Genomic DNA, 26,307 nt, shown 5'->3' with positions numbered 1-26,307 from the left:
CATGGCGTTACCCACCTGCAAACGCCAGTCAGAGGCGCTATCAAGCGGCTCCAGCGCAGTGTTAGACGACGACTGCACAGCGAAGGCGAATAGCTGCGCGCGCGCCGACGCCAGTGTGTCACTCCTCTCGAATGAGCAGACCAGCAGCGGCGAGTCGCGCGCGGCGGTGGCGGAGAGCGTGTGAGATGCCGGCTCCGGTGAGCCAGCTGTGTGACATCACTGATCCTCGCGCATGCGCAGCACGGCTCATGAGGATCCACGCGAAATCAGCTCCGGCTAGGCAAGTGTAGCTAACGCTACAAAAGGCGAAAGCTTGCGTTCAGCCGCTCTAGGCCTGACACACAGCGAAGGTGGCCGAGCACTGCGCCGCTCGTACTCGGATTTCAGGCAGGCTGGATGCTGACGTGGAGCTCGCATACGCGCGGCATTCCACTCACGGTGATCGGCAGTATGTTCTCGTCGTCTCTTGTTCTCCCTTTCCCTGGCAGCATATTCTAGACGTGCTCGTCGGTGCCGTTTCCGTTCTCGTACAGCGACAAGCCTCGCTTCACGATGCACTGTTTCTTCTTCGGGAGTACGTACTTTCTTTGCGTGTCCCATGGCTGTATCGGATCGAGCAGCGGAAGCGCGGCGGAACTCGGTTGAGCGAGGTGTCTCCGTCGCTGGGCGTGGCTCAGCGATAGCAGCTGCGTGGTTGTCGCTACTGCGCATGTGCGGCTTGGCATGACGTCATGAGGATATGCCAGGCGCTCTAGCAGCTGCGGCGTCGCTGGTTGCCATGGCTACGGCGCGACTGTCTTTTCGTGAAACGCGCACGTTTTGACGGCGGCTTAAAGGGCCTCTCACCAGGCCACATAGCAAATTTTAGTTAGACGCTGGAAGTTGTTGCGTGCCGAACGAAGAGCAGCATGCCGCAAGAATTTTTCAAATCGCTTCATTACGAGCTGAGAAAAACAATAATTTGTAGCGGCGCGAAACCATGATGCGAGGAGGCGAGATTCAAACCCTTGCCACTCGCCCCGTGTAGCCTTAGCAAGCCAAATGCCTTCCCTGCCCTCTTCACTTGACACATACGCATGAACACGTCATGCGCATGCATGGTCACGTGCCCGAGGCAGCCCGAGCACGCGAGCGGCGTTGCACGGCCGCTACCTTTGTTTTTATGCAGCGGTCGCGGGCGTTTTGTCGGCGTTCTCTGTGGTGTACTGCCTGTTTCTGCGGGACGGGCATGAAAGTTGAGACATTTGTACGGGCACGAGAGTGGCGGTATCACGAGCCAGTGCCGCATTAACGTTTACTTGGACGCGGTAAAATAAATGAGCATAATGAGTGCTCGAACGCGCCAGAACATTACTTTCGTTTCCAGGGCTGGCGTCTGCTCGATGCGCTAACCGCGGGGACACGAACGCATGGGAAAGGGAGGCACATTAGCCCCGCATCTCGCTGCAATTCACAAAAAAAATGAAAAAGACGCACACATTCCCTTTGTGTGTCTCATTATTTCTCTCAAGTTTTATTAATCTATTCAAGCAACAAATTACACAAACTGCACATGTGTCAAATAATTATCGCAGTGTCACGTGCTACTGATGGCGACGTCAGAGCACAGTCGTCTACGTAGAAGAGCGACGTCACAGCACTACAATCTACGTAGGGCCATTTTCTCATGTACGTCATCCCCTCATTCTCTAAAGCGCGCGCCCGCGAGAGGAAGGGCAAGCAGCGTTCAGCTTGAAATTTGACCCATTTTCGCGGCGCATAGCGTCGCAAATTTTGGCAGACGTGATCGTGAACGCCCAGTTTATGCATTGCGCTCGTTAGCTCAAAATTGTCAAACCTGGTGAGGGGCCTTTAAAGGGCCCCTCACCAGGCCACATAGCAAATTTTAGTTAGACGCTGGAAGTTGTTGCGTGCCAAATGAGGACCAGTATGCCGCAAGAATTTTTCAAATCGGTTCATTACGAGCTGAGAAAAACAATAATTTGTAGCGGCGCGAAACCATGATGAGAGGAGGCGAGTTTCAAACCCTTGCCACTCGCCCCCTTGTAGCCTTAGCAAGCCAAATCCCTTCCCTGCCCTCTTCACTTGACACATACGCATGAACACGTCATGCGCATGCATGGTCACGTGCGCATGACGTGCCCGAGCCAGCCCGAGCACGCGAGCGGCGTTGCACGGCCGCTACCATTTTTTTATGTAGCGGCCGTGGGCGTTTTGTCGGCGTTCTCTGTGGTGTACTGCCTGTTTCTACGGGACGGGCATGAAAGTTGAGACATTTGTACGGGCACGAGAGTGGCGGTATCATGAGCCAGTGCCGCATTAACGTTTACTTGGACGCGTTAGAATAAATGAGCATAATGAGTGCTCGAACGCGCCAGAACATTACTTTCGTTTCCAGGGCTGGCGTCTGCTCGATGCGCTAACCGCAGGGACACGAACGCATGGGAAAGGGAGGCACATTAGCCCCGCATCTCGCTGCAATTCACAAAAAAATGAAAAAGACGCACACATTCCCTTTGTGTGTCTCATTATTTCTCTCAAGTTTTATTAATCTATTCAAGCAACAAATTACACAAACTACACATGTCGTGTCAAATAATTATCGCAGTGTCACGTGCTACTGTTGGCGACGTCAGAGCACAGTCGTCTACGTAGAGGAGCGACGTCACAGCACTACCATCTACGTAGGGCCATTTTCTCATGTACGTCATCCCTTCATTCTCTAAAGCGCGCGCCCACGAGAGGAAGGGCAAGCAGCGTTCACCTTGAAATTTGACCCATTTCCGCGGCGCGTAGCGTTGCAAATTTTGGCAGACGTGATCGTGAACGCCTAGTGTATGCATTGCACTCGTTAGCTCAAAATTGTCAAACCTGGTGAGGGGCCCTTTAAATACTTACAAACTGCGTCAGTGTAGTATACACAAACGCTACACGCAATGTTCACCGGAAAAATAGTGTCGCTCACGGAGCCAAGCGTTTATATGAGCTGCTAACATTAAGTGTCTATATATGCAACGTTATTTATCTGGGTGTCCAGCCAGTTTTCTTCCCAATGATTAATTAAAATTGTCGGTTCCCGTAACGCCAGAAAGATACATTTAAGAAGCGTTGGTCTTGCTTCAAATCCTTTAGTCCATCATAACGGTTAAACAAGTGCTAAATACGCTACACTTACCGTTTGTATGTGTATTTTGAAAGACGGGACAAATTTATTCAAGAAGCACAGTTTTTAAAGGGCCACTAAACCACCAACAGACGCTGACTTGCTCCTCTCCGTGCCTTTCCTCTATCGACAACAGCCGTCATGATGTCGCCTGTATAATTAAGTGACTTCGCGACTAACAGACGCTGTAAGTGGGCTTACAAGAGCCTGTTTTCTGCTAGCAGATGCGCGCACTTGAGTTTTCCACCTCGGACGCTGAGGAAGGGCACTCGGAGAGGTGGATAGACGAGACGACGAACGCAGCCTAGCGAAGGAAAGAGCGAAACGAGAAAGCGCGTGCAACTCCGCCAGCGTTCGCTGTAGACTCGTGCACAACTGCAACGCCACAACCAAACCTCGACCTCTGTGTGGTTTAGGGGCCCTTTAAGTTACTCCCGATTAATTCGCGTGGAAGGCGAAAGACAGATGCCTCATCAAACGTGTAAATGACCGTCGGCATCGGCACTCCGCGGCGTCAACAAGAGGGATGTAAAATGTTGTCATCGCGTGATTACTTCATCATGACGTCACTATGACGTCACACGATCACGTCATCACATGATATCTTCGCTTGGTCAAACGTGGGTCGACCCTGGGGGCAGTGCAAAAGCACGTTAGGTGCAGAAAACTTTCGGAGGGGGGCAAGGATCGACTGAGAAAAAAAAAGAACCAGCTGGGTTTCGTCTTGGAGCCGTCTAAGGCAATTGCATAAGGGATATATTGAGTTTTCATTCAAGGGAAAGCCACAGGGGCCTCATCAAGCACGAAAAGTTACCGTCGGCTTGGTTGGGAAAAAAAGAGAAGCACTCTTGAAGCGTCGCGAAAAAGACTCATTCTAGGAATAACAAACGTTCCGAGATATTTTGTACAAGGCTTTGAAGTCATTGCTCAGCCAAGGATAATATTTTACTCAGTACAAACTTCTAGTGGGAATGTCTCTCACCTCCCACTATTTGCAGTATGTGTTGTGTGTACGACTTCACAGTCGCCGCCGATAGAAAAGTTCTTATTACAAATGTTGCACGGCGCTTTCCGCGTTACCATTACACGATTAGACGCTGAAATCAAGGCTTCGACGGACAGCCGTTTGGTCGGGAAGAATCAATCAATTGTCTAAAGTCGAGGACGCCGACCACAAGAGGATACAACGTTTTATTGTCGTTTCGGCACCCAGAACGGGAGCCTTGTTCACAATAAAAGCAAAGGAAGGATAACTAAGAGTTCACATAGGCTAAAGCGCGTGACCTAGACATATTGCCTATGTAGGGAGGGGCAGGTTATTGTCCGCGCGGTTGAGCGTGCTTTTTCTTGTTTCGATCATCAGGGATTGCAGATATATTGTGGAGGTCAGGTCCTTCTCGGTAGCGACGACACGTGCCTTGCCGCAATATATCTCGCAATCTGAGGTTTTCGCATGTTCGGCGAGAGTGTTGGAGTACACTTTCTCATTATTCGCATCGTTACAGTGCTGTTTCAGCCGTCACTCGAAATTTCTGGCTTCACCGATGTATACACACAGTCGCAGTTCGCGCACGGAACCTCGTAAACCAACCCGGGACTCTTTCAGTAATCTGTAACATGAGCGTGTTTCAGCTTGTGCGTGGGCATATTAGCCGCCCTACAATGTTCGAAACTATCCAGTAATCGCCCCGAGATCGGGCTATGGGCACCGTGCATACGTTAGGAGCCGCCACAGTCGCGCGCTGCCTCCAGCGCCAAAGCGGCCACGGCAGCAGATTTGGCGGGATGAGGGAGCAGACGACGCAGGCGGCGGCAAGCCACTGCGCCGTGCTTTGGTGCTTCGCTTTTCCCGTTTGCTTCCAAAATTGTTAGCAGCTGTCAGAGAACGTAGCGTTAGCGCGTGTGCATCTTTTCTCCAGACCTCGTGTATCCTGAGGCGAACGCGGCAACATAAAATGCATGAACTGGGGGAAGACAACGGAGGTGACGAGCCCGTTGAGCGAAACTGCGCACGTGTAACGCAGGCCGCCTCGCTCATTAAACAATCACAGCTTATCGCCCTCGGGCTAACGCGGCAGCGAACTCAGCGGCAGCTTGAAACTGGCGATACGAGCAATTGCACTGTCAAAGCCGCTGAATGAAAAAACGCTTTCCATCCAACGACCATGGCACTATATTCGCTGCGCCGATTTCTCTAAATGGAAACCGGTAAAAACGCGTGCCCGGAGAATTCCTGTAGGTGTTATTGCGCGCAACCACGCAGCAATTATTCCTGGAGTTCGGCATTCCTACGAACAGCGCAACCGGCACAAAACGAACTGCCCGCGAAAATACCTCGCGCCGTCACAGCGGTAGCGCGGAGCGAGCAGGGGTGCAACCGCGGAGCGATGCTCTATGCTATATTGTTCTTATCGTCCGCCACCTGCGGCTGACTGATCGCGTTGACAACGCGGACGGACCGTCGCTCTGGTCACTGGCCAAGCGCTAAAAGCACGAAAAGTATAGTCATCGTAAAAGGCATAGTTCCTCTATTTCACCCCATTGCGAGCGTGAAAGCAGCCCGGCAAATCTGCGCTTCTTGCCGCTAGGGACGCCTTCGCTCGGGCAGCGGAGTTACGTCTGCACGGAGCCTATAGGTGGCTGCACTGTCAATGCAGTAGTGTCGATAGGCGGTCGGTGGCGCGTATGCGAATGCACACAGCGGCACTACGTTGTGAGCGGTTTGAGCCCATTGTTGGCGAATAAAATGCGTTAATTGCTGCTTTCTGGTAATATCTACGCTCTTCATTGTCGAATCAACGCACGAAGCCTCTCCAACCCTAATATCACTAGTGAGAGAAGCGCAATCTACCAATGAAAAGGATGCTCACCCTGGGTGACAGTCTGCGCTTTCCCACTGTATGACGTCTTTTCTTGTGTTATTTGTACGTGTTTAGCTTGTGTTCCGCCTACTACGCACTGCTGAAGTGCGACTGAACTACTTAAGCATTACCTTCTTGCTCATCTGGAAGCAGAACACACACACATACACACACATACACAAAGAAAGAAAGAAAGAAAGAAAGAAAGAAAGAAAGAAAGAAAGAAAGAAAGAAAGAAAGAAAGAAAGAAAGAAAGAAAGAAAGAAAGAAAGAAAGAAAGAAAGAAAGAAAGAAAGCCCGTATTCCTGTGCGATAAGTTCAATAGGCCCCTTCGCACGAATACCCATAGGCATATTTTTTTGTAGCGTTAGCTACACTTGCTTAGCCGCAGCCGATTTCCCGTGGTTCCTCATGAGCCGTGCTGCGCATGCGCGAGGATGAGTGCGGAGCCGGCATCTCACACGCTCTCCGCCACCGCCGCGCGCGGCTCACCGCTGCTGGTGGCGGAGAGCGGGAGGAGTGGCGTCGTAGCCGGGCAGACAGACTGGCGCCGGCACGCGCGACTCGCCGCTGCTGCTCTGCGCATTCGAGAGGCGTGACGTCGTAACCATGGCGCGCGCAGCTATTCGCCTTCGCTGTGCAGTCGCCGTCTGACAATGCGCTGGTGCCGCTTGATAGCGCCTCTGACTGGCGTTTGCAGGTGGGTAACGCCATGGAGAAGGAGAGCGCAAATGCTGCTCAACGGCGCAGAAGAGCCGAGAAGCTTATCTCATCGGATCCCGAAGTAGTTGCCTGGCAATTAGCGGTTCAGCGTACGAAGAATGAAGAAGCAACCTGACGTTGAGCAAAAATAAATACGCATGTGCCACATATTACGTATACCGTGTGTGTGTCATTGGAGCAGCAGTAAGCATGACAATCAAGCTAATCCTAGACAATCTGGAAAGCTCAGAATAATCAGCTGAACATTTGCTAACGCTACGTATATCCTGGCATAGCCGAGCTAAGCCACTGCAAATTTTTTCTTATTCAGTTCTCCACGAAATATATAGCAGTTGAGTTTAGTCGGGAAGCAACGTGGCTGACAGGGCTTTAGCGCTACGGAGACGTTTAACACATGCGCACTTCTTCTTGCTCGAGTAACAGTATAAAAAATAACAGTTCACCACAGAGCTTCATCGATTGATTATATGCACGGCAGTGACTCAACAAAGGTACGGTTATTTTATGGCACAAAAGTAAGTTTTTTTTTTTTTTGAGGCAAATAACGTCCGCTGCCTTCCGTCAGTCTAGAACAACGCCACACAAACGCTCATGCTAAAGCAAACAAAAATGAGGGTTTGCGTAAATTACTACTATCTAATTGCAAGGCACGCCGTCTGGATTAATTTTAGCATGTGGGTTCATTAAAGTAGATCTAAATCTAAGCATATGGTTTTTCTGCATAAATTTCGCTTCAAGCTAAAATTGCACATGGCTACTCCGTTTTATCACTTCCGTGTCATTCCAATTTCTCTTTTTTGAACACGAAAGTGTGTTATGTCGCGGTCCACCAAGTACATCCGTTACGGATATGACGTTGATAAAATGAACTCAAGCGGGTGAGAAAGAAAAAAATGTTGCAGTGGCTTAGCTCGGTTATGCCAGAATAACGTAGCGTTAGTAAAGGTTCAGCTAATTATACTTAGCTTTCCTGATTGTCTAGGATTGGCTTGATTATCATGCTTACTGCTGCTCCAATGACACACACACGGTATACGTATTATGTGGCACATGTATGTTTATTTTGCCAGGCAACTACTTCGGGATCCGATGCGTTAAGCTTGTCCGCTCTTCTAAGCCCTTGAGCAGCATTTGCGCTCTCCTTCTCCATGTCTAAACAACACTGGCAAACGCCAGTCAGAGGTGCTATCAAGCGGCTCCAGCGCTGTGTCAGACGGCGACTGCACGGCGAAGGTGAGTAGCTGCGAGCGCGTCGGCACCAAAACGTCTGCCAAGGCTACAACGTCGCTCCTCTGGAAAGCGCAGACCGGCGGCGGCGGAATGCGCGGGAGGTGCCGGCTCCGGTGCGCGACATCACTGATCCTCGCGCATGCGCAGCACGGCTTTTGATGAGGCACGCGAAACTGGCTCGGCTAGGCCAGTGTAGCTAACGCTACAAAAATTTGCTAACGCAGTTCATTCTAGAGATAGTAGTGGCTCCAGTTATCGCACGTTCGCTATCCTGCTTATGTCTCGCTAAAACTGCTGTCTTTTCGAATACTGGAATGCGTCAACGCTGAGAAGAGTGAATTGCAGGCATCATTCCTGCATTTTCGGTCATGTGTCTGCAGTCGTACATTTAGATATCTGCCTGCCTGTCCAGTGTTGGACTGTCCGCATGGAAAGGGTATGCCGTACGCCCCACCTCTTGACCAGCCGATAAATGTTCGTCCGTACGTACCGCAGAAGCAAATTTCCTGTACAAAACTTACTATAGCTTTGAATGTGGCACACTCCAGTGTGTAATCTCCAAGGTCAAACCTCTGGCTACTCTCAAAACACCTTTTACATGAGTCAGCCATCGCTGTTGCATGTGAAATGTTGACATGTAATACCTGAGGCGCTTCTCTATATACACTTTGCTGATGTTGGCAGGAATAGATGCTGCAGACATGCGTTTCATTCAAGGACGAATTAATTGGGTAATCCAAAGTGCATTTATAAGAATTCTTCAACAAGGGGCCATAGGCCGGCAAAGTCGTCATGAGTCGACTAACTCAGACTGAGCCGCTGGTCTGAATTTGAGTGATTCCGGTTGAAGAAAATTTTGCTGAGTCTGAGTTCGAGGGAGCCATTAGAACAATTTATATTTTTTGAGTGAGTGTTAGCAACCGCCACTTTTTTTTGCCGACCTATGCAAAGACATCTGAAGGGACGCCCTCAACCGGTATTAGTAGTCACAGGTGCTGAGCCTCTCATGAAAAAACAAAAGGAAAATATTACCTTCTGTTCAAAAGAATGCATTTCTATACATTCCGGTCAGTGAAAGCGCAATATCAAAAACGAGGAAGCTGCCAGCGCACACGACTTCTCTCGCGTGTGACGTGACATTCCTGACATATGTACTCGCAAATGCCCGTCGACACGCATTTTTTCTTCATCTCAGCGAGCGCGCCGGCGTGGTGACAGCGTTATTCGCGAATGACAGCTGCTCACCGATACAAAATAAAACACTATTTTTTTTTCTCTTTTTCATCCTCCACAAGCACTCAACAACGTGGCAAGCCGCGCCACTTTCTCGCGAGGAACAAGCCTCAAAAAAAAGCGAACTGCGTTCCCACTTACATTGTATCCCAGTACACACATCGGTCGGGGTCGAACGCTAAATAAAATACAAAGAAACAAAAGATGGTTTGAGAAGGAACAGTGGCAGAGTAAATTGTGAGTCGGGTACGAAAACTCTATAGTGGCGTGACTCAGCGCGTGCGTTGGTGGGGACGCAGGCACCGTTAACGTCTCCAACCGGTGCCCGTGTGTGCGCCCGTGCGCGGGTGAAAATCTGTTTACCCGGAATGCCAATTGGGCTCCCCGAGCAACTACCGTCGTCAGCGAGGGCGCCCCCGCGTTTGCGGCGCCACTGCTGCGGCTGCCCTGCATCGGAACGTTCGGCGATTTGGTGGGGATAAGAAGGGAGCCGACCGTCGCGCCATCTAGGGAGAAGGGGAAGGTGATTGTGCCGCTTCCGTATTCCGAAGTCTCTCCCTCTTTCCCCAAAAGGGGACGCCCTCCTTCCCTAACTCTAAGCCTGGGGGTAAACTGGGAAAGGGGGAAAAGCCAAACGGGAGCACCGCGGCAGCCGCATCACGATGCAGGATGAGTTTGAAGGGCATGAACAACGAAAAATCGAGCGATACACTCAAGTTGAAAGCCGATGGTCAGTAGTTTTTTTTTTCTTTTTTGTTGGTTTTTCGTAATATGTGTCTGCACCACTTCTGCGGGAGTTGAAACTACTGACGATGCTTGCCATTTCCAGTTTTAGTGCGCGGAAAGCCGCACAGCCGTTCAGAAAATAAGAATAACAAGAACTTCCACCCGCAAATCAGAGTCCGCAAGACTGAGTAGTATACTACGCTGCATGTGCGCACCGTAATAAGCGACAAATTGAGGAATCCCACGGTTACCCGTGGGAATACAGCAGTTCCGCTAAGAGAAATGATACCGGCAATGCATTTTTTTTCCTTCCAATCATTTAACTCCTGGAATGTTCACAATTTTTACAGCAATACCAAATGCAGAAAATACATAGAGCTATATATGCAAATTAGGCGTGTAGGTTCGCCTGATCGCAGAAAGGCAAGACAACTACCCTCTTAATCGGAGAACAGCTTCCGTCGGTCCAATATCGCTCAGTGATAGAAAACGGGCGGTTAGGTTGCAGTGACGTTCCCGGACCAGCTAGCTGTGACGTCATAGATTTAGGCTGCGCTTGCTCGAGCCATCTATTTGCCGTATAGCTGGCCTGAGAACTACTGCGCTAACGCTCGTCTCGCGTCTTTGTTCCTCGCTTGTCTTCGTTTTTTTTTTCGTTTTTTTTTTGTTGCTACCTGCTAAAGTACTGCTAGCTCAAGTCGACCCTCGCGTTACAACCGAATACCAAAATAACTATTTTTTTTTTCCTGGACGCTATGAAAAGGCACCCCTAGCGTTGAAATTGTGGTCTCCTTACAATCGAGTAAATACGGTATACATCTTGTGCTATAGCAATTAAAGGCTGAGCTTTGCTTCTATGGGGAACCTTCACTGCACCGCAACGGCCTATATGCGAGAAAACCGGTAGTTTAAAATATACGACGCTACAACAACGTGACGTAAGGGTTTCGGCAAAAAATCGAAAACAATAAATTTTGAAGATATGATTTTTTTTATAGTAATGAGCTGTCATTCTGAAAAACTGGACGGACAGTTCCGCAAACATTTTTTTTTCGGCGTAAGCTATTTTAGTATTTTCATTTTCATTCCTTTAACCTTTGTAAGTAGCTTTAGTCCAAGAGAAAGTATGGTAGCGGGTTGTCTTAGTTCTTATGCATATAAAAGACGCTTTCAGGGGATAAGAAGGCGAGACGGGGGTAACCATGGCATGCCTGAAGTACGCTGAGGAGCGGAAGGCGAAAGCTTTAGATATCTCACCAAACGCGAATAGTGACCGCCGGAGACGGCAGTAACACGAATGCCGCAAAAGGTCGCATGACTCGAGATTACGAGTTCATGACGTCATCACGTGACGTCATGGCGTCGGAGGGCGCCAAAATTTGTGACGTCATTGTGACGTCATCATGACATCACATGATGACGTCTTCACACGAAACTATCGCGTCGTCTAAGGTAGACCGTTCCCGGAGGCAATTCAAACCAACTGAGGCGCAGAAAACTTCCGGGGAAGGGGGGGGGGGGGGCAGGTGTGTGTGTAGGGGGGGGTGTTCAATAAGACATCGACTGATGAGAGAATATAAGAAAATGGCTTTCGCGTTCAAGTCGTCTTAGGCGAACGAATAACGGACTCTGTGAGTTTTCTTTTTAAATTCACTACGTCAGGTTCTTGTTCAGCTTGCTATGTTGTACTGCCACTTAAATGAGTGAAAATTTTTGAAGGGACAGGAGGACGTTTAAGGTTGCTCTGGGTCATTAATCGCTTATGAACAATTGCCAACAGTATGATCTTGAGATTGGGGTGTATTTATATGCCATTCTAAGCCTACAACATTCTTTCTTTTCCAGCCGGTGTGAAGGTGCCAGACATAAACAGAAAGCCCAAGACGAACGACCAAATGGTGAGTCGTGTGCGTATACCTTATGCCGATCAGGGAAGTTCTCTACGACTTCGTTTGTCATTATTTCACTTGCTTCCCTGAAAACTGTAATACATAGTTCCAATATATGTGATAGGGAATTATCTTCAGTAATTTCCACAAGACTTCTCTAAAACCGTACTTGACGCCATTTCTCTCACTTTTGTGTGTGTGTGTGTGTGTGTGTGTGTGTGTGTGTGTGTGTGTGTGATGCGACATGTCCTTGGTCGCTACTCCGTCGCTTTGACAAGGTGTTTGAGTCGTACACCCGCTGCGTAAAAAAAAATAAAAAAAGAACAACTCAGGTGTCCTTTCTGCTTCTACAGTGAAACCTCGGTGATACGAATCTCACGGGACCACCAATAATATTCGTATCATCCGAAATTCGTATCACCAGAAAGCATGAAAAATTAGCGGGCGACAAAAGAAAGCTGGCGTACATTTTCATTTATTGTTTGTGAGGACTGCGGCAACGTCTGTAAGAATCCTGAATGATTGTCAGTAAAGTTTTTAGATGTCGGCAGTCATACCAGTACTCGTAAATATACGGCCCGTACGCGCGCATTTAATCAATGAACCAGGTGCGTTGTGATCCGCGACCTTCGGAGGCCGTGACGCGTCTGTGAAGGTTTATTCTGACCTTAAGAAAAGTGTTTTTCTTACACCGTGATTCTGACCATGTGGCGATGCGGCGCGCATGCCCACGCTTGCGTTCTCGCGCTCGCACGTGCTTGGCGCGTCTTCCGCGACAGCGCGGACAGTACCTCTTCGTACCTGGGTGGTGGCGAACGTTCGTATCAAACGTCGCTGGGTGAACATCTGTTCGCAACAACCGTACTCCATTACATTACAGGCCAATGGGCCTTGGCCGGGACCAACGAAAGATTCGTATCACCCCGAAATTCGTATGAGCTGTGATCGTATCACCGAGGTTTCACTGTATACTGATCGAAACTTGTCTTACAGACACTAAATGTTACGGCTACTAAACGCAAATCGACAAATGAGGGGGCGTGAAACGATGCGAACGCTAAACTTTGCTGCAACGCGCTCCCTAGCGCTCACTTTATCTAATTCTCCCTTAATTGTCAATTAGTGCTATGTGACCTTGGTTACGAATCCTTAACAGCGCAAAAGTCACGAGGGGCAGAAGAGAGGACAAAGAGCGCTAACTTCCCGCTAACTTTAGTAGGAAGATAGCGCTCTGTGTCCTCTCTTCTGTCCCCTCGTTTCTTTCGCTCTGTTAAGGGCTCGTAATTATGGTGCACCAACACGCCCAATCCTACACTCTTCTGCTAAGAGGCTGCAATATTTACAACCCGTAAAGGCTCATTCGCACTTGCGACTTGCACCGGCCGCGCGACCATTTGCGATTGGCGACCAAAAAGCGGCTATACGCAACTGACGTTCACACTTGCGTTCGACTTAAAGCCATCGCCCCACAGAATTCACGTCTGCTCGCATATGGCTCGCATTACCGTTACCCCGTAAAATAAGCTGATGTCCTGTTCCTGCGCATCTGATTGGTCCAGACGTTTGAGACTGCAGTCGCGCGACTGAAAAATCGAGCAGCGAGCGACTGAGCCAAATCAGTCGCCTTGCGGCCAACGCGGCCATTTGAGACCAGCCGCTGTACGACAAACTTGGTCGCGCGACCGGTACCAGTCGCAGGTGTGAACGAGCCTGAAAGCAGTATGAACCGGCAAGTTCAGTAACAGCTACCACGTACCGACAAACTTTCCTCCTTCCTGACGCTGGTCTTCGCGGATAATTCCTTATACCCAACTCCGGAAGTGACTGGATTAGCTTAGTCACCTTCGTGACCATTATCTAAGGAAGTCCAAAAGCTCTAGTCGTCGCTGGTCAACGCTTTGCCACTCGATGAGATTTCGCATGACATCCACTTCTCGCCCACTGTGGGCGATACGCTCTCGCTAAAGTTATAGACGACGACATAGGTCGCCAAACTCACTCATTGGTCGACTCATACTCACCTAGGCTCAGCTCGCCCCGTGACTGTCCTGAGTCTGAGCATGTCCGGGTGAGTAGCACTTTTGTGAACTTGAGTTCGAGTGGGTCCCGTTCAGGAAAATTTTGGTGAGTCCGGTCCGACTGCGAGTGAGCTCTAAGCGCAGAATCTATTTCTTGAGTGAGTTGGAGTGAGCTGAAGTTTTTTTGCCGACCAGTAGACCGTTGCATCGGGCGAGGTCTGGCAACCAACGCTTTCCTTCTTTCTGGCTCGTGCGCGATGGCGCGGAGTACTGTGCGGGCTGCTCGTGCTTATTGGACGAGTGGCGTTGTCGTCAAACGAGTCTTGCGTGTTTTAGACCGATCTGTGGATTTTCTTCTCTTTTATTGCGATGTCAGCCAGCGAAAAGTCAACGGGAAACACTGCGCCGTCTTTGGTTGTTCTAACAACTACACAAAAAAGGAAACTGCTTTCTGGATAAATATGCGACGTTCATCACCAAGCGCGGAGTGTTTGCGATTGCGGACACTTCAAGGTACATCGTTTGTGTTACGTTACAGGTCCTAAATCGGCAAGTGCCGAAATATACCCTATATTCCCAGTGTCCCACACAGTCAACTGACAATTGGATATGGCCAGATAGGCGAACAAACATAAGCGGTCAAGTACGGCCCTGTCTGGTAAAGCGCGAAACATCGAGGCACCACTGGAGTAGCCACCGGACTTGTTTTTGCTTCGTTTTCTTATTATGTTATAATATTATGTGGTATACGTCTAACAATTAGCCTCGCAGCTCGGCTCAGCAGGGTCATCGCTGCAGTGTATGTAGCGGTATTAGCACGGACGAGAAATACCTCACTTCGCAGCAGGGTAACCGGCATCATACATTTAATTTGTTCTCGGCAGCGCCCTTGTAAAAGACCGCCCTTGTCGAAATATTTTCGCGGTTTAACGACAGACAGCGCAGAAAATATATGATCACGACCACTTACGACACGTTCGCACCGCCGTACGTTAACATCATTGACCCTCAATTGATCAAACCTTTTCAGGACGTCTCACAGAGTTATTTCCTACCTAAACTGCATCACTTGATACGAGATTCCGCGCGTCAGAGCGAAAATAAATGGCTGCAACTGCAACCGCACGCATACCTTCTATACAAGTGCGGAGCTTTGAACATGCCAGTCGGTTGCCAGACCAGAGACGGCGCCGCCCACTAGGCAATAGGGCGGCGCCCACGGAGAAGAGGTCTAAATGAACGATGCTCACCTGTTCCTCGACGCAAGCTTGCTAGAGCCTGTCCGATTCATGCCAACCGCTTTTGTCGAAAGCCTGGACTAGAGAATGTTACATGACTGCCATGTAAATGTTTGCAACCATTGCAACTGGTGATAATCCTATGATGGCAAAATTAATTGCAATGACTAAATTTATTTTTTACTTCGGTGTTGTTCAACCCTTCAGGCCCAGCGATTGCAATTGGAATCATAAATCTTGTAAGCCATTCAGCAAGCGCCTGGTAATGTAAAGCCTTCTTCTTCTTCAGGAGCTCATATTTAGCCTCTGCTCTAACTATGGTGGCAACCTGGCACACTCAACAAAGCGAGGTCACATGTGAACGAAGAAATTCGTTCACATGTTCGCGCATTTCGCTGAGGCGACTTCTTGTTTCACCGTGCAGAAGTAGGGCATTTATCATAGTTCTGTGTCGAAAATTTGAACTGTGGCTATTGGGTATTATGCTATCCCATCAAAATCATTTTTAAGTAAGATATTAAGAAAAACTGATCGAAAGATTACGAAATAATAATTCATTCACAAATTAGTTCGGTCGCCAATTACTCTTGATTGAAAAGTGAAGCACATATTTTTTTTTCATCTTTTTGGACTACCGTGATCAACCTCATCTCAAATTGTCACCACAACCAGTTGCTTACACCAAAAAAAAATAAATCGGGACTGAAAGGGTTAGACTACCAAACTACGACGGTTATCTAAATATGCTGCAATTTAGTAGTATAACATTACGGGGGAAAAAAAGGAGAACACAGAACGATGTTACGCTCTTTCTGTATTCACATTTATTTTCGAAAGTTATTTCGCACTGCGCCTCATTAGCTATATATGTCGGATAAATACCAACTCGGCGCACATAGTATAACATTCATAGTAAAAAACAGCGCGAAAACACAAGGACGAGACAGATGAAACGGGACCAGCGTTTCATCTGTCTCGTCCTTGTGTTTTCGCGCTGTTTTTTACTATGAATGTGTACCAACAAGCTCAAGTTCGCACGCTAGTATAACATGTACTACAGAGAGCGTCAAAAAATCAGAGACCACGAGACACTGGAAAAAGCTGTATGTTCCCGCTGCTTCGGCAGGCAGCGTTGAATTTAGGTTTCAGACCCGTTCTATAACGCGTTAACAACGTGCCCTGTGTAATTGGGCCGATTACAGTCCAAATTCCTGGAAAATTCAAAGTTTTTCAAACCTACTGGTCTGTAGACATCTCACGCCGACTGTACAATAAAAGTATTCGGCGATTCTTTTATTCATGTGTCTCCCTGAGTCGTCATTAAAGAAAATAAAATGAAATGAAAATTAACGTTGTAAACTCAACAAAGCACGTCTCAGTGTCTAACTCTCAGAGAAGACGCGCAAAGTAAGTTCACGGCAGTTGAAGTTAGTGTTAACCTAAGATGGCGAAAGAAAGCTTTTCAAAGTTTCATTTTCCTTGTAAATCGGTGGCGAGACGGAAAAAAACAAGCTTCTTCACAAGATTGATGCGCCACAAAGATACAACCTGAATTCTTCTTTTTTTCGTTTTCTTCCTTTTTTTATTGCTTGGTAAAAAGGGTGGATTTGCATTGAAGCACGTCTCCGCAATTTCTACAATCGCACAATGTTAGTCCTAGCCACGTGACTGGGAATACGAACACGGACGGGAAATACGGCCGTTTTGCTTCTGCTTTATTTTTCTCCATTGCCTTAGACGAGAGAACGGATGTGACGTAAATGGCCGGAACTAATCGAGATTTGTGCGCACCGTACAGCCTTCAATTCGATTCCCCCCCTTTTTTTTTTAACGTTCGCTTCAGTACCACTATATATTTGATTCCTCTGTTCCTTCCCGCCTCAGCGGCACGCGCAGCCGGATCTACGTTGCAAACTCGCGTAGAGAACGAAACCCCATCACGGGGAGAAACTTGAGAATCTCTATCGCATAAAGGTAGCACGTGACTCCCGCTGTTCTATTATGCCGAGGGACACGTGATCCGAGTGTCAATTGGATTACAACGCGCCACCGCCCGTACCGCAATCCACGGCGCATTGTGGCGGTACTTTTTCTCTTCGTTTCGTTTTTTTTTTCCTCACTATTTCCCCTCGTAGTAGCTCAGCCGAGCTACCTTGACGTCACCTGCTGACGTCACGTCTACTTATTAACGAGATCTTCGGCTTGTCTATTTTTTATAATTGTGGCCGTACTATTTCAGCAGTGTGAGTGAGGTTAACGCATCGTGTATTCTCGTGGGCCTCCGCAAGAACAAAATACCTTCGACGTTTGGAAAAGATAACCGACAGCACGGAAATTAGTGCAGTTGAGTAAAGGAGGCATGTTTGCTGTATTGCGGCGTAAAGAAACAACGTTTTTTGCAGTCTTTGTTTTCGTTTTTCGTTGTATGGTCAGTGCTACAAGACCGCGGTGTTGTTTGGCTAGGCAATCAATTTGTAGTACATTCAAGAGCGGTGATTGGTAGTGCCACAGGTTCCTTAATTCATGCTCGTATCGATGAAAACTTTCGTTGTCACTGAACGCACTTTCTACAAAGCGAGCTTGTGTCCGAGAAATAATCGCCAGACATGTACCTGTGACGAAGCCGGTTTCAGAGAGATCCTCGAAAGGACGGCATCGAGGACATAGACACAGCACCAACCTTTACCTAGACCAACACGTGCTCTGGCTGAATATGTGTTAGAGGAGTTGGCTTTGCACATAGTCAGTCAATAGATTCAACTAATCAAATAAACAAATAAATAAATAAATAAATAAATAAATAAATAAATAAATAAATAAATAAATAAATAAATAAATAAATAAATAAACTGCTGGCAGTTTGCACTAAGTCGCGAAAACCTTGGAACAGCGAAGCACGGGCCCGTCGCCGCTCGTACTCCCCGTCAACCGACACGTCTAGCTTCGAGATGCGCGGCTTCCTCCTCGGCAGTACGCATCTTGGCTATGCACCATGGAGCGGAGGTCCCGCGCGATGCCTCCGTCGGCGGGCGCGGCTTAGATACTGCGCGTGCGCGGCTTGGCCTGGTGGTGCGGTATCTGGTCAGTAGACGACGCGATGCTTGCTTTTCCTTTCTTTCTATCTTTGTTGCTGTATCTCTACTTCTTTCTCTCTCCTTCGTTCGTGTTCTCTCTGTCTCACTTTCTTTTTCTTTCTGCATTTCTTTATATTTCTTTCCCTTTCGCATTCTTTCTGTGCTACGCTTTACTCTCTCCCCTCCTCCTTTCCCTTCTCCTCACCATGACATCTCCCCTCCTCACGCTCACTTCCCTTTCCCACCCCCTTGCTACACTATGCTATACAAGGCTATGTTACGCTCTGCTAGCGTGCCTGGATAGCCGAGTGGTCGGGACGCTCGCGTTCGGATCGAGGGCACGCGGGTTCGAGTCCCGCCTCGTGAAGAACTTTTTTACGGCAAGAATTTTTCTCTTCCTCTTTCTTTATATCTTTCTTTTCGTATCTCTGTTTCTCTCTTTCTTCTTTCTCTCTGTCTCTCTGTACTTGTTCTCAGGGTCATTAATGGCCACGCCGTAACGGTGAGTAGGGGAATCTGCCCAAATCCTGCGGCGCGTACCTGTTTATGATGATGATAGTTTTCGGGCATGGCCACACACTTTACGCCGAGCCAGAACAGCTTCGCTATTGAGAAATACGCTTCCCTTATTCCGGACAAGAAACTTTGTTCGTAATTTCTAGCCAATCCACAAACTGCATCCACAGGTGCGCCAGAGGAACGAATTTAACAAAATTTGCACGAAGGAAATAGTGACGGAACTGACATGAAGAGGGTGTTCTGAGGGGCCAATTAGTACATGATGCAGAGATACACGAGGAATCATTAAGTTACAGAGCAACAACCGCACAGATTAATATTTCTTTTTCTGCACCTAAATCACGGCACTTTGATGCATTTCCAGTGCTTAACTAGCACATGACATACTGCTTGAAGTGCTTCTTAGACGTTCACGTAGACCGTTTTTCATGCTGACCAGAATGAAAACACGTGAAAATTATTTTCGTAACGTCGTTTTAATTTTGTCGTGCAACGGCGGTTCTTTTCGTTGCTCCTATTCCGGATGTGTAGCTCCGTAGCAATATTTTTAATACGCACAGAAAACTAGAAAGCCCAATGAGTAACTACGCTGTTTTTGTGTATTTGTGTTGTGCTGAAGTAATTTTATGAGCCCCTAAATGTTTTTCACGGATGTTTTTTCGAACTTCATTTGGCTCCACTGAAACCCATTTTATAACAAGAACATATTTATCATTAAAAAACTACAAAAAAACAACAAGCCGCTTTCGAGTATGTAACAGCACCCAAGAGCTGTTGGCATCCATTATATGAGATGACGTCACTTCGCGACATCGATAACTCGACGGAAGCAATCGCACGAGGAAAACGACCGAGCGATTTTTTCTCCCCATACGTATTTTTGTTTCTTGGTCTCGTATGGAGCCGTGCTCTTTTTGCATGCCCATACACACAGCCTTACACAACCAACCAAAAAAAAAATAACGAGTCATAGCCTTTTTTTTGCCTTGTTTCCTGCAGATTGCACAGCTTAACGGCGTCACCACAGCGCGACGAATTCGGCGGGCTTATATACCAGGAGAGGAGGTAGGAGGGAACCCCGTGGCGGTGCCCCAACTAACTGTTGCCGCTCTGAGGGAATGAATCAGCCACAGGCCGTAAATCACGCGGTCCACTAATGCCCAGGCGAGGGCGGTGGGCGCGAGGGTTCGACGAAGATCGGGAGGTCACGTGGCATCAGCTCCCCGTTTGCGACAAACCTCACGCATGAGCTCTAGTTCGGCTGCAATTCTGCAATGCCTTGAAACAACTTTTCTTCTTGCATAAGTACTAAGGAGCTCTGGGGGTCGGTGTCGCTTCGAAGCTGCAACCAACCAACATTGAGCAGGTTTATCCTCCCGGCGATAAAGTAGAATGTGCTTCGACAACAGTATTGATAAGCAAATTTTAACAATTCGAAAAAATTTGTTCCTTTCTAATAACCAAAGTTTCTCCTAATTATCTCGCACACAAAATTAAAAAAAAACACATTGCCGCAGAAATGCAAGTAACTTCATAAATTAGATGGGAACAATGAGTTCGGTCTGATGAAATCGAATCCCGCTCACAGAAGCGCTCGCATACAGAATAATAGAACGTAAAATACGATCGTGAAGAATACATTTTAATACGTACCTATGAGTAAATGTATACTCCTATATGCATGCCTTTATATGATCGATTTTGCTTTTTTTTCCCTCTTAGCTGACCTGAACATAATTTGTTGTATATTGTATTGGACCGGCCACTGGCCGCTTTAGGCTACCGGTCCAAATAATCCTTGTATGCGCAATTTTGTTGGTAAAAATGAAGTACCGTTGATTGATTGATTGATTGATTGATTGATTGATTGATTGATTGATTGATTGATTGATTGATTGATTGATTGATTGGTTGATTGATTGATTGATTGATTGATTGATTGATTGATTGATTGAGTGATTGATTGATTGATTGATTTCTGAGTAGAGGAAGGCGCAAGGGACTTGCACTTGCGGCGATGTATTGACGTAGAATGAAAACAGAATACTTGATTTCAACAGGTCAGCAGTCTGGCTTAAAATGACCCATGAAGAAATAAATCGTTACCATCACTCGGTTGTAGCGCGTACGTGACTCCACTTAAATAACCATATGTTGATTCTATCTTCAACTAGGCAGTTTTCATTAATTACAATGACATTATTTGACATTCAGTGATAACCTTTCATTTGCTGGCTGCGGAGTACCCTCGGTACTAGGTCCGCAGGAATGTCGTCAGTGAGGCCCGACAGGTAACACTGTGCTGCTTTGAAGCACTGTATCTGTCCAGAGACCAGTGCGGCCATACAGTAAGCATGGTCAAGGCAAAGAGATTTTTGGATGCAGTTAAACAAAACTTAATTTACGAGGAGTAATGAGACAAGAAACTAGAGCATTGGTGGCGTAAAAGCAGGGAACATGAAGGATTGATTTTAGGTTGCTTATGATTTGTGCGATGACTGACTCGTTGAATCAGACTGCGTGCCCTAAAGCCTAATAACAGGCACTGAATTACGATCTTGATAGCATCGACCATAGCATCTTCTGAAAGAGGACACTCATTAATTTCCGTTTGTTCCTCCCTCAGTTTGTCCATCCATCCATCCGTCTGTCAGTCCATCCATCCCTGCATGCAATCATCCATCCATCCTATCATCCATCCGTAGTGTCGTCACTACGTCATAATGACGCCACAGGTTTTGGGGAGATCTGTAACGTCACGACGACGTCATATGACGGCGTCACCACGTGAGGATTTTTCGCATGACTCGTAGTTGACGCCGACGCCACCGACGGTCACTCTTCGCGTTTGATGAGGCGTCTAAGTCTTTCGCTTCAACACATCTGCCATCGAATCTTCCGGGAAAATATTCGGCAGCGTGTTAAACTGCTGCACGTACTTGAAGGCGAAAGCCTGCAATTCTTGCAAGAGGTGAGAGCCGCAGCGTGACAGACGCGCATTAAAATACCTTGACGGTCTCAGTCATTGCTCCACCCACATTAAGCTTTCTGCACATCAAGTGGCGTTGCACTATTTCTGGGACCGACCCACCTTTCACCAAGCGACGATGCCATGCGATGACGTGCACATTACGTCATTTTGACGTCATTAGCGATGCATATCACGTGCGTTACTGTACCGCTTCGTTCGCCTGCCGAATTTCGCTCAAGGGCCCGCGCAACGAGATGCTTAAGGATTTCGCCTTAATATAAAAGGTAAAATATTTAGAGCACTGTGTATACTCGCGGACACTTTTCTTGGCAATGAAGCGAAGGCTACAGAGCCAAATCACGCGTATCCTAACGCTAATGAATGTAGTCCCACAGTTGTGCCCGTATTTGCTGTGTGAGATATCAAAAATACTCCTTTATTTCCTGTATGTAACCTTTCACACAGGACGCTGCTCACACCAGTTAGATAGGGGCGAAGCACCTTAGGGTGTCGGCGTGCATCGTCGTCTGCTGTCTGTCGCCGCGTGCATCGTCGTGTCCTGTCCATTTGCTTGAGCGTAAGAGAGGGCGCTACCGCTTCAGCGCTCGCCGTGTGACGACAGAGAGCGAACGGCGCGCTGACTATGGAAACGCTCTTTCTGCGATGAACGCTGAACTACCAGCTCGCAAGGAACAAAACGCGCCCTCGCCCGCGAGAGACAACACCGACGCAGGCAGCGTCTGCTAGCGAGTTTCTTGATTCTAAAATCAGCAGTTGTTCCTTGTTACGAATACAACCGATGATCGAAGCTCCTTAGAAATGGGACGCATATACTCCATCTCACAAGCTGGTTGCAGCAGGTACGGGACTTCTTAGCCAATAGTATAGCCAATAGGAAGAGCGAACACCCCTCACGATGTATTCATCCGCGCCGAGTCGTCTGCTTGGCGTCCCCATGGTGTCTGCGCTCACGCGTTGGTTGAGTAAGCCCACGGCAGCAACCAACGCTCTTAGCGTTGGGCAGCATAAGCAGAACCGCAAAAAAAAAAAAACAGCGCGCGTTCGACGAGTAAAGAGAGCGCGCGACAGCAACCAACGCTCTTAGCGTTGGTGAGCAACGGTAGCGCTGTAAAACAAAATCCTGGCAGCACATCGTCGACGCTTGTTCCTTGCGCCTCGAAATTATCGTCACCGCCGTGAGCTGTGTGACCCGTAAGTTCTAAGCCTACGCTTGTGTTCGCGTTGTATTTGCGTCCTGACCAAGGAGGTTTAAATAACCTCCTTGGTCCTGACACTTCGACAGCAATGTATTCGCGTCTATTTTGCGCTGTTTCCAAGATTCATTTTTCAAATTCTCGGGTGCAAGGCTTAGCAGGCGTGGCTGAACAGAGAGCTAGGCTTAATGATAGGGAAGAAACGTACCTTATACTTGGTGCTCAACGTGAGATGACACAAAGCGATAGCCGATTCCGCCGTTTATTTATTGCTCTGAGGACAATGGGCAGTAGCAAGCGCGAGTTTGGATCCAAGCGGGCGATCGCGTCTGCATAGGCGTTACCATGTTGGTTTGTCATCACAGTTATTGGCAGTTACCGGTAAAATAATTAAATTCTTATGACGTGCATGGGGATCGTGGTCGGCCTATCATGTATCGCTGTGACGTAGCACGTGCCAAACAAATGTGGTTTTCTTAACCTCTTCCGATTATGATGCAATAACAAACAGAACTATGTTTTGCTGCGCAAGCACGTGGTTTGTTTACACCTCGTAGCTTCCACTCTGCTACAACCAGCTTCTGAGATGGAGTACATGTACGTTTTGAAACTGTCTATTGCGCCGCGCGCCGAACGCCACTCGCGCCTTGTTAATTGTTTTTATTCTTCGCGCCGCGCGCGGAATTTCATTGCCATTTTGTGCCGGCGCCGCATCTACGTTGAAGGGAGCTTCGACGGCGACGGCGGTGTGCAGGCCTACCGACTGCTCGCGATAGTCAACCGTTCACCGGCCACCCCGTATATATAGGCATTTGATTTGACCTGAAATGTAGTACCGGTGGGAGGCTTCTCTTGTGCGTAGTTGAGCAATAAAGATTCGCAGCGTACACGTTAACTAAAAGCGGACTGCGGGTCTCTGTGTCTAGTCTTTCTTCTGTCTTTCATTGCCCATTAGCAGTGATTTTGGTGTTGGAAACACCGGCGCACACTGCGTGCCTCGCCCCTCCACAGGTTTCACGTTAGTGGAGCTGAAACGCCCTTCCCTACATACTTCGCGCCTCCCGATTTCTTTTTTTGCATTTGTTTTACTTTACACGTTGCCACTTTGCGTTTTCGCACGCGTGAGAAAGTCGCGCTTGTTACATGCACGTCGAACGCTAAGTGGCGTCTGCGTCGATTAAACGCTGGTTGCGCGCAGCCATCCTTTCCCACAGCGATGCGAAACGCGCGCCATACCGGAGTACTTCGCGCAGCAGTACATGAAGAGAAGCTCGGCCCCCGTAGCTTTCTCTCCATTGCCAAGAAAAGTTGTCCGCGAACATAGTACGCTATCATGCGCGTTTGGAAAAATGATTGACGATTGAGAGTGCTATATGCACCCTACTAAGGGAGAGCGATGCCGCACTGCCAGGAAGGGTTTTTCCACTGGCGACAAGTGAAGCACACGACATGTTCCAGATTCCTCGCTACACGCCCTTCAGAAATATGATGGCCACATTGGTTGATTTAGTTAACGTATTGTATCGATTTAATACTTGATACGATTTTTATTAAGGTATTTGAGGAGCGTTTTGACCGCTACATATGACTTTTATCGGATAATTTGTGATGTTCCAGGCGGAAAGGAAATAAATCTCTCATGTATTTACAGAAGGTGTACAGGTATGTGCTTAGCGCAATGGTGTTTGTTCTAGCTCTTTGGTGGTGCGTTAAAAACAAACCAAAAACTGTGCACTCGTTAAAAATATCGCGCCTTGCGCATATTTATGCATCCGTATTTCTCAGTGCCGAACAAAGCAGCATCTAATTCCATGAAGTGTGCCTGGCGCAGCGTAGCCGCAGCTGCTTTTGCGCCATTAAAAACTGAATTAACTAATTCTATCAAGAATCAAGGTACCTTTTGCTTTCGTGTTACCATCGGTTGATATCAAAGATGGATTTAGCGTCTATATTCTTTTTATCATTATGCGCCCCAACAAACATCGGAAGGAGATTCGTTGTGTTCTTCGTGTTCGTTGTTTCTTGTGTTCCTGTCCCTTCGGTGCGCTATAGGTGTTAAGAAAAAAAAGTAAGAAAATCAAGACGCAACAGCAGCCAGAAGGGGAGGAGCAGAAGGAAGGAAACGCAGGACGGTCAACCAGATGCGCGTCCGGTTTGCTATCCTACGCTCGGCGAAGGGGATTAAGAGATGAAAAGCTGGAAAGATAGAAGTGGTGAGCATACGAAAAATCCACATGAGGTTGAACAACACTTCTGCGTTTCGTGCAGCTCGAATAAAAAAAATAGTGTTGGTTCGTAGATGAATCAGGAATTTTGCTTAACCAGCCACCTTGATGTGGGGCACTGGTGTAGCCGGAGGGGGGGGGGGGGTCGAATAGGTACTGCCCCCCCCCCCTCGAAAACATTCAGTTTTGCATGTGTGTACATACACGCAAGCATGCAACACCCCCCACCCCCCAACCTCTGCCCATAAAAAGATTTCTGGCTACGCCCCTGCACTGGGGAGTCGTTTTGAGAGATCGAAATAAAGAAAAGTAGGCGGTAAAGTGACCTCAATCACACATTCGTAGACATTACAGGTCTGTTACGGAGCGCGCAAACTATTGTGCGAAGGTGACTGCATAAGCCAGAGCACCTGTCAAGAAATGCAGAATTTCCGTAATCGAGCCCTTTTCAAACAGTGTATCATGGTGGCGAATTAGAGATCATGTAAAAACGCAGTGAATCACTTCTGTGAGCCCGTTTATAAGAGAACGTGTGGGAGATGACTGGCTCTCAGCATTCGCTCTCCGTAGATTTGAGAAAAGGATGCTGAAAGGCGTGCTCTGCCCACAGTAAACAGCAACCAAGCAGCTTCATTGTGATCAATGTGTTTCTCTCTACGGAAAAGGGTAAACTCATAGACTTGCTTTGGGATCTTGGAGTTCTCCGCCTTCATTCGTTCACAAAACTTTCCTTTTCCCCAGTACGGGGTAGCCAACCGGAGATTTCCCCTGATTAACCTTACCGCCTTTGCTCTGCCTTTCTCTCTCTCTCTCTCTCTCTCTCTCTCTCACGGAGTTTCCAACTATATGCTATCTCGTTAAGCCTGAATGTACTGTGAAGCCCTTAGTTTTAAACGCGATGGAGAAATAGATGGCGCCTAACTCCACCGCGTGGGACAGAGTTCCCCTAAAAAAAACAGAAATAAACGACAGAACAACTGACATTTGGACGAGTTGAATGTGGTTGGGGAGATGTCGAGTGGTTCAGCACGAAACGATCAGCGCATGCGTTACTGCGCCTTCTTGTCTCTATTCTCGTTCGCTTCGCGCTGAACCACTCAACATGTTTAAGTTTATAATAACTGTTGAGGTTTTACGTCCCAAAACCACGAAACGATTATGAGGGACTCCGAAGTGGAGGGCTCCGGTAGTTTCGACTATCTGGTGTTCTTTAACGTGCACCT

General features: G+C 47.9%; 1 protein-coding gene across 1 annotated transcript in view; it reads left to right on the top strand.

Annotated features, from left to right (window-relative positions):
* Nucleotides 1-26,307, top strand: part of LOC119398811 (neuron navigator 2-like) — a gene marked incomplete at its 5' end in the record, with an annotated part of 180,182 nt that overhangs the window by 3,755 nt on the left and 150,120 nt on the right. Inside the window, one exon of the mRNA XM_049417430.1 lies at nucleotides 11,782-11,834. Within this exon, the coding sequence (XP_049273387.1) occupies nucleotides 11,782-11,834 (53 nt within the window). The remainder of the gene's footprint in view (nucleotides 1-11,781; nucleotides 11,835-26,307) is intronic.

Source organism: Rhipicephalus sanguineus, chromosome 7 (assembly GCF_013339695.2).
Source record: "Rhipicephalus sanguineus isolate Rsan-2018 chromosome 7, BIME_Rsan_1.4, whole genome shotgun sequence".
NCBI classification, from domain to species: Eukaryota; Metazoa; Arthropoda; class Arachnida; order Ixodida; family Ixodidae; genus Rhipicephalus; species Rhipicephalus sanguineus.
Note: the sequence above shows the minus strand (reverse complement) of the source record. Positions and strands in the feature narration are given on the sequence as shown.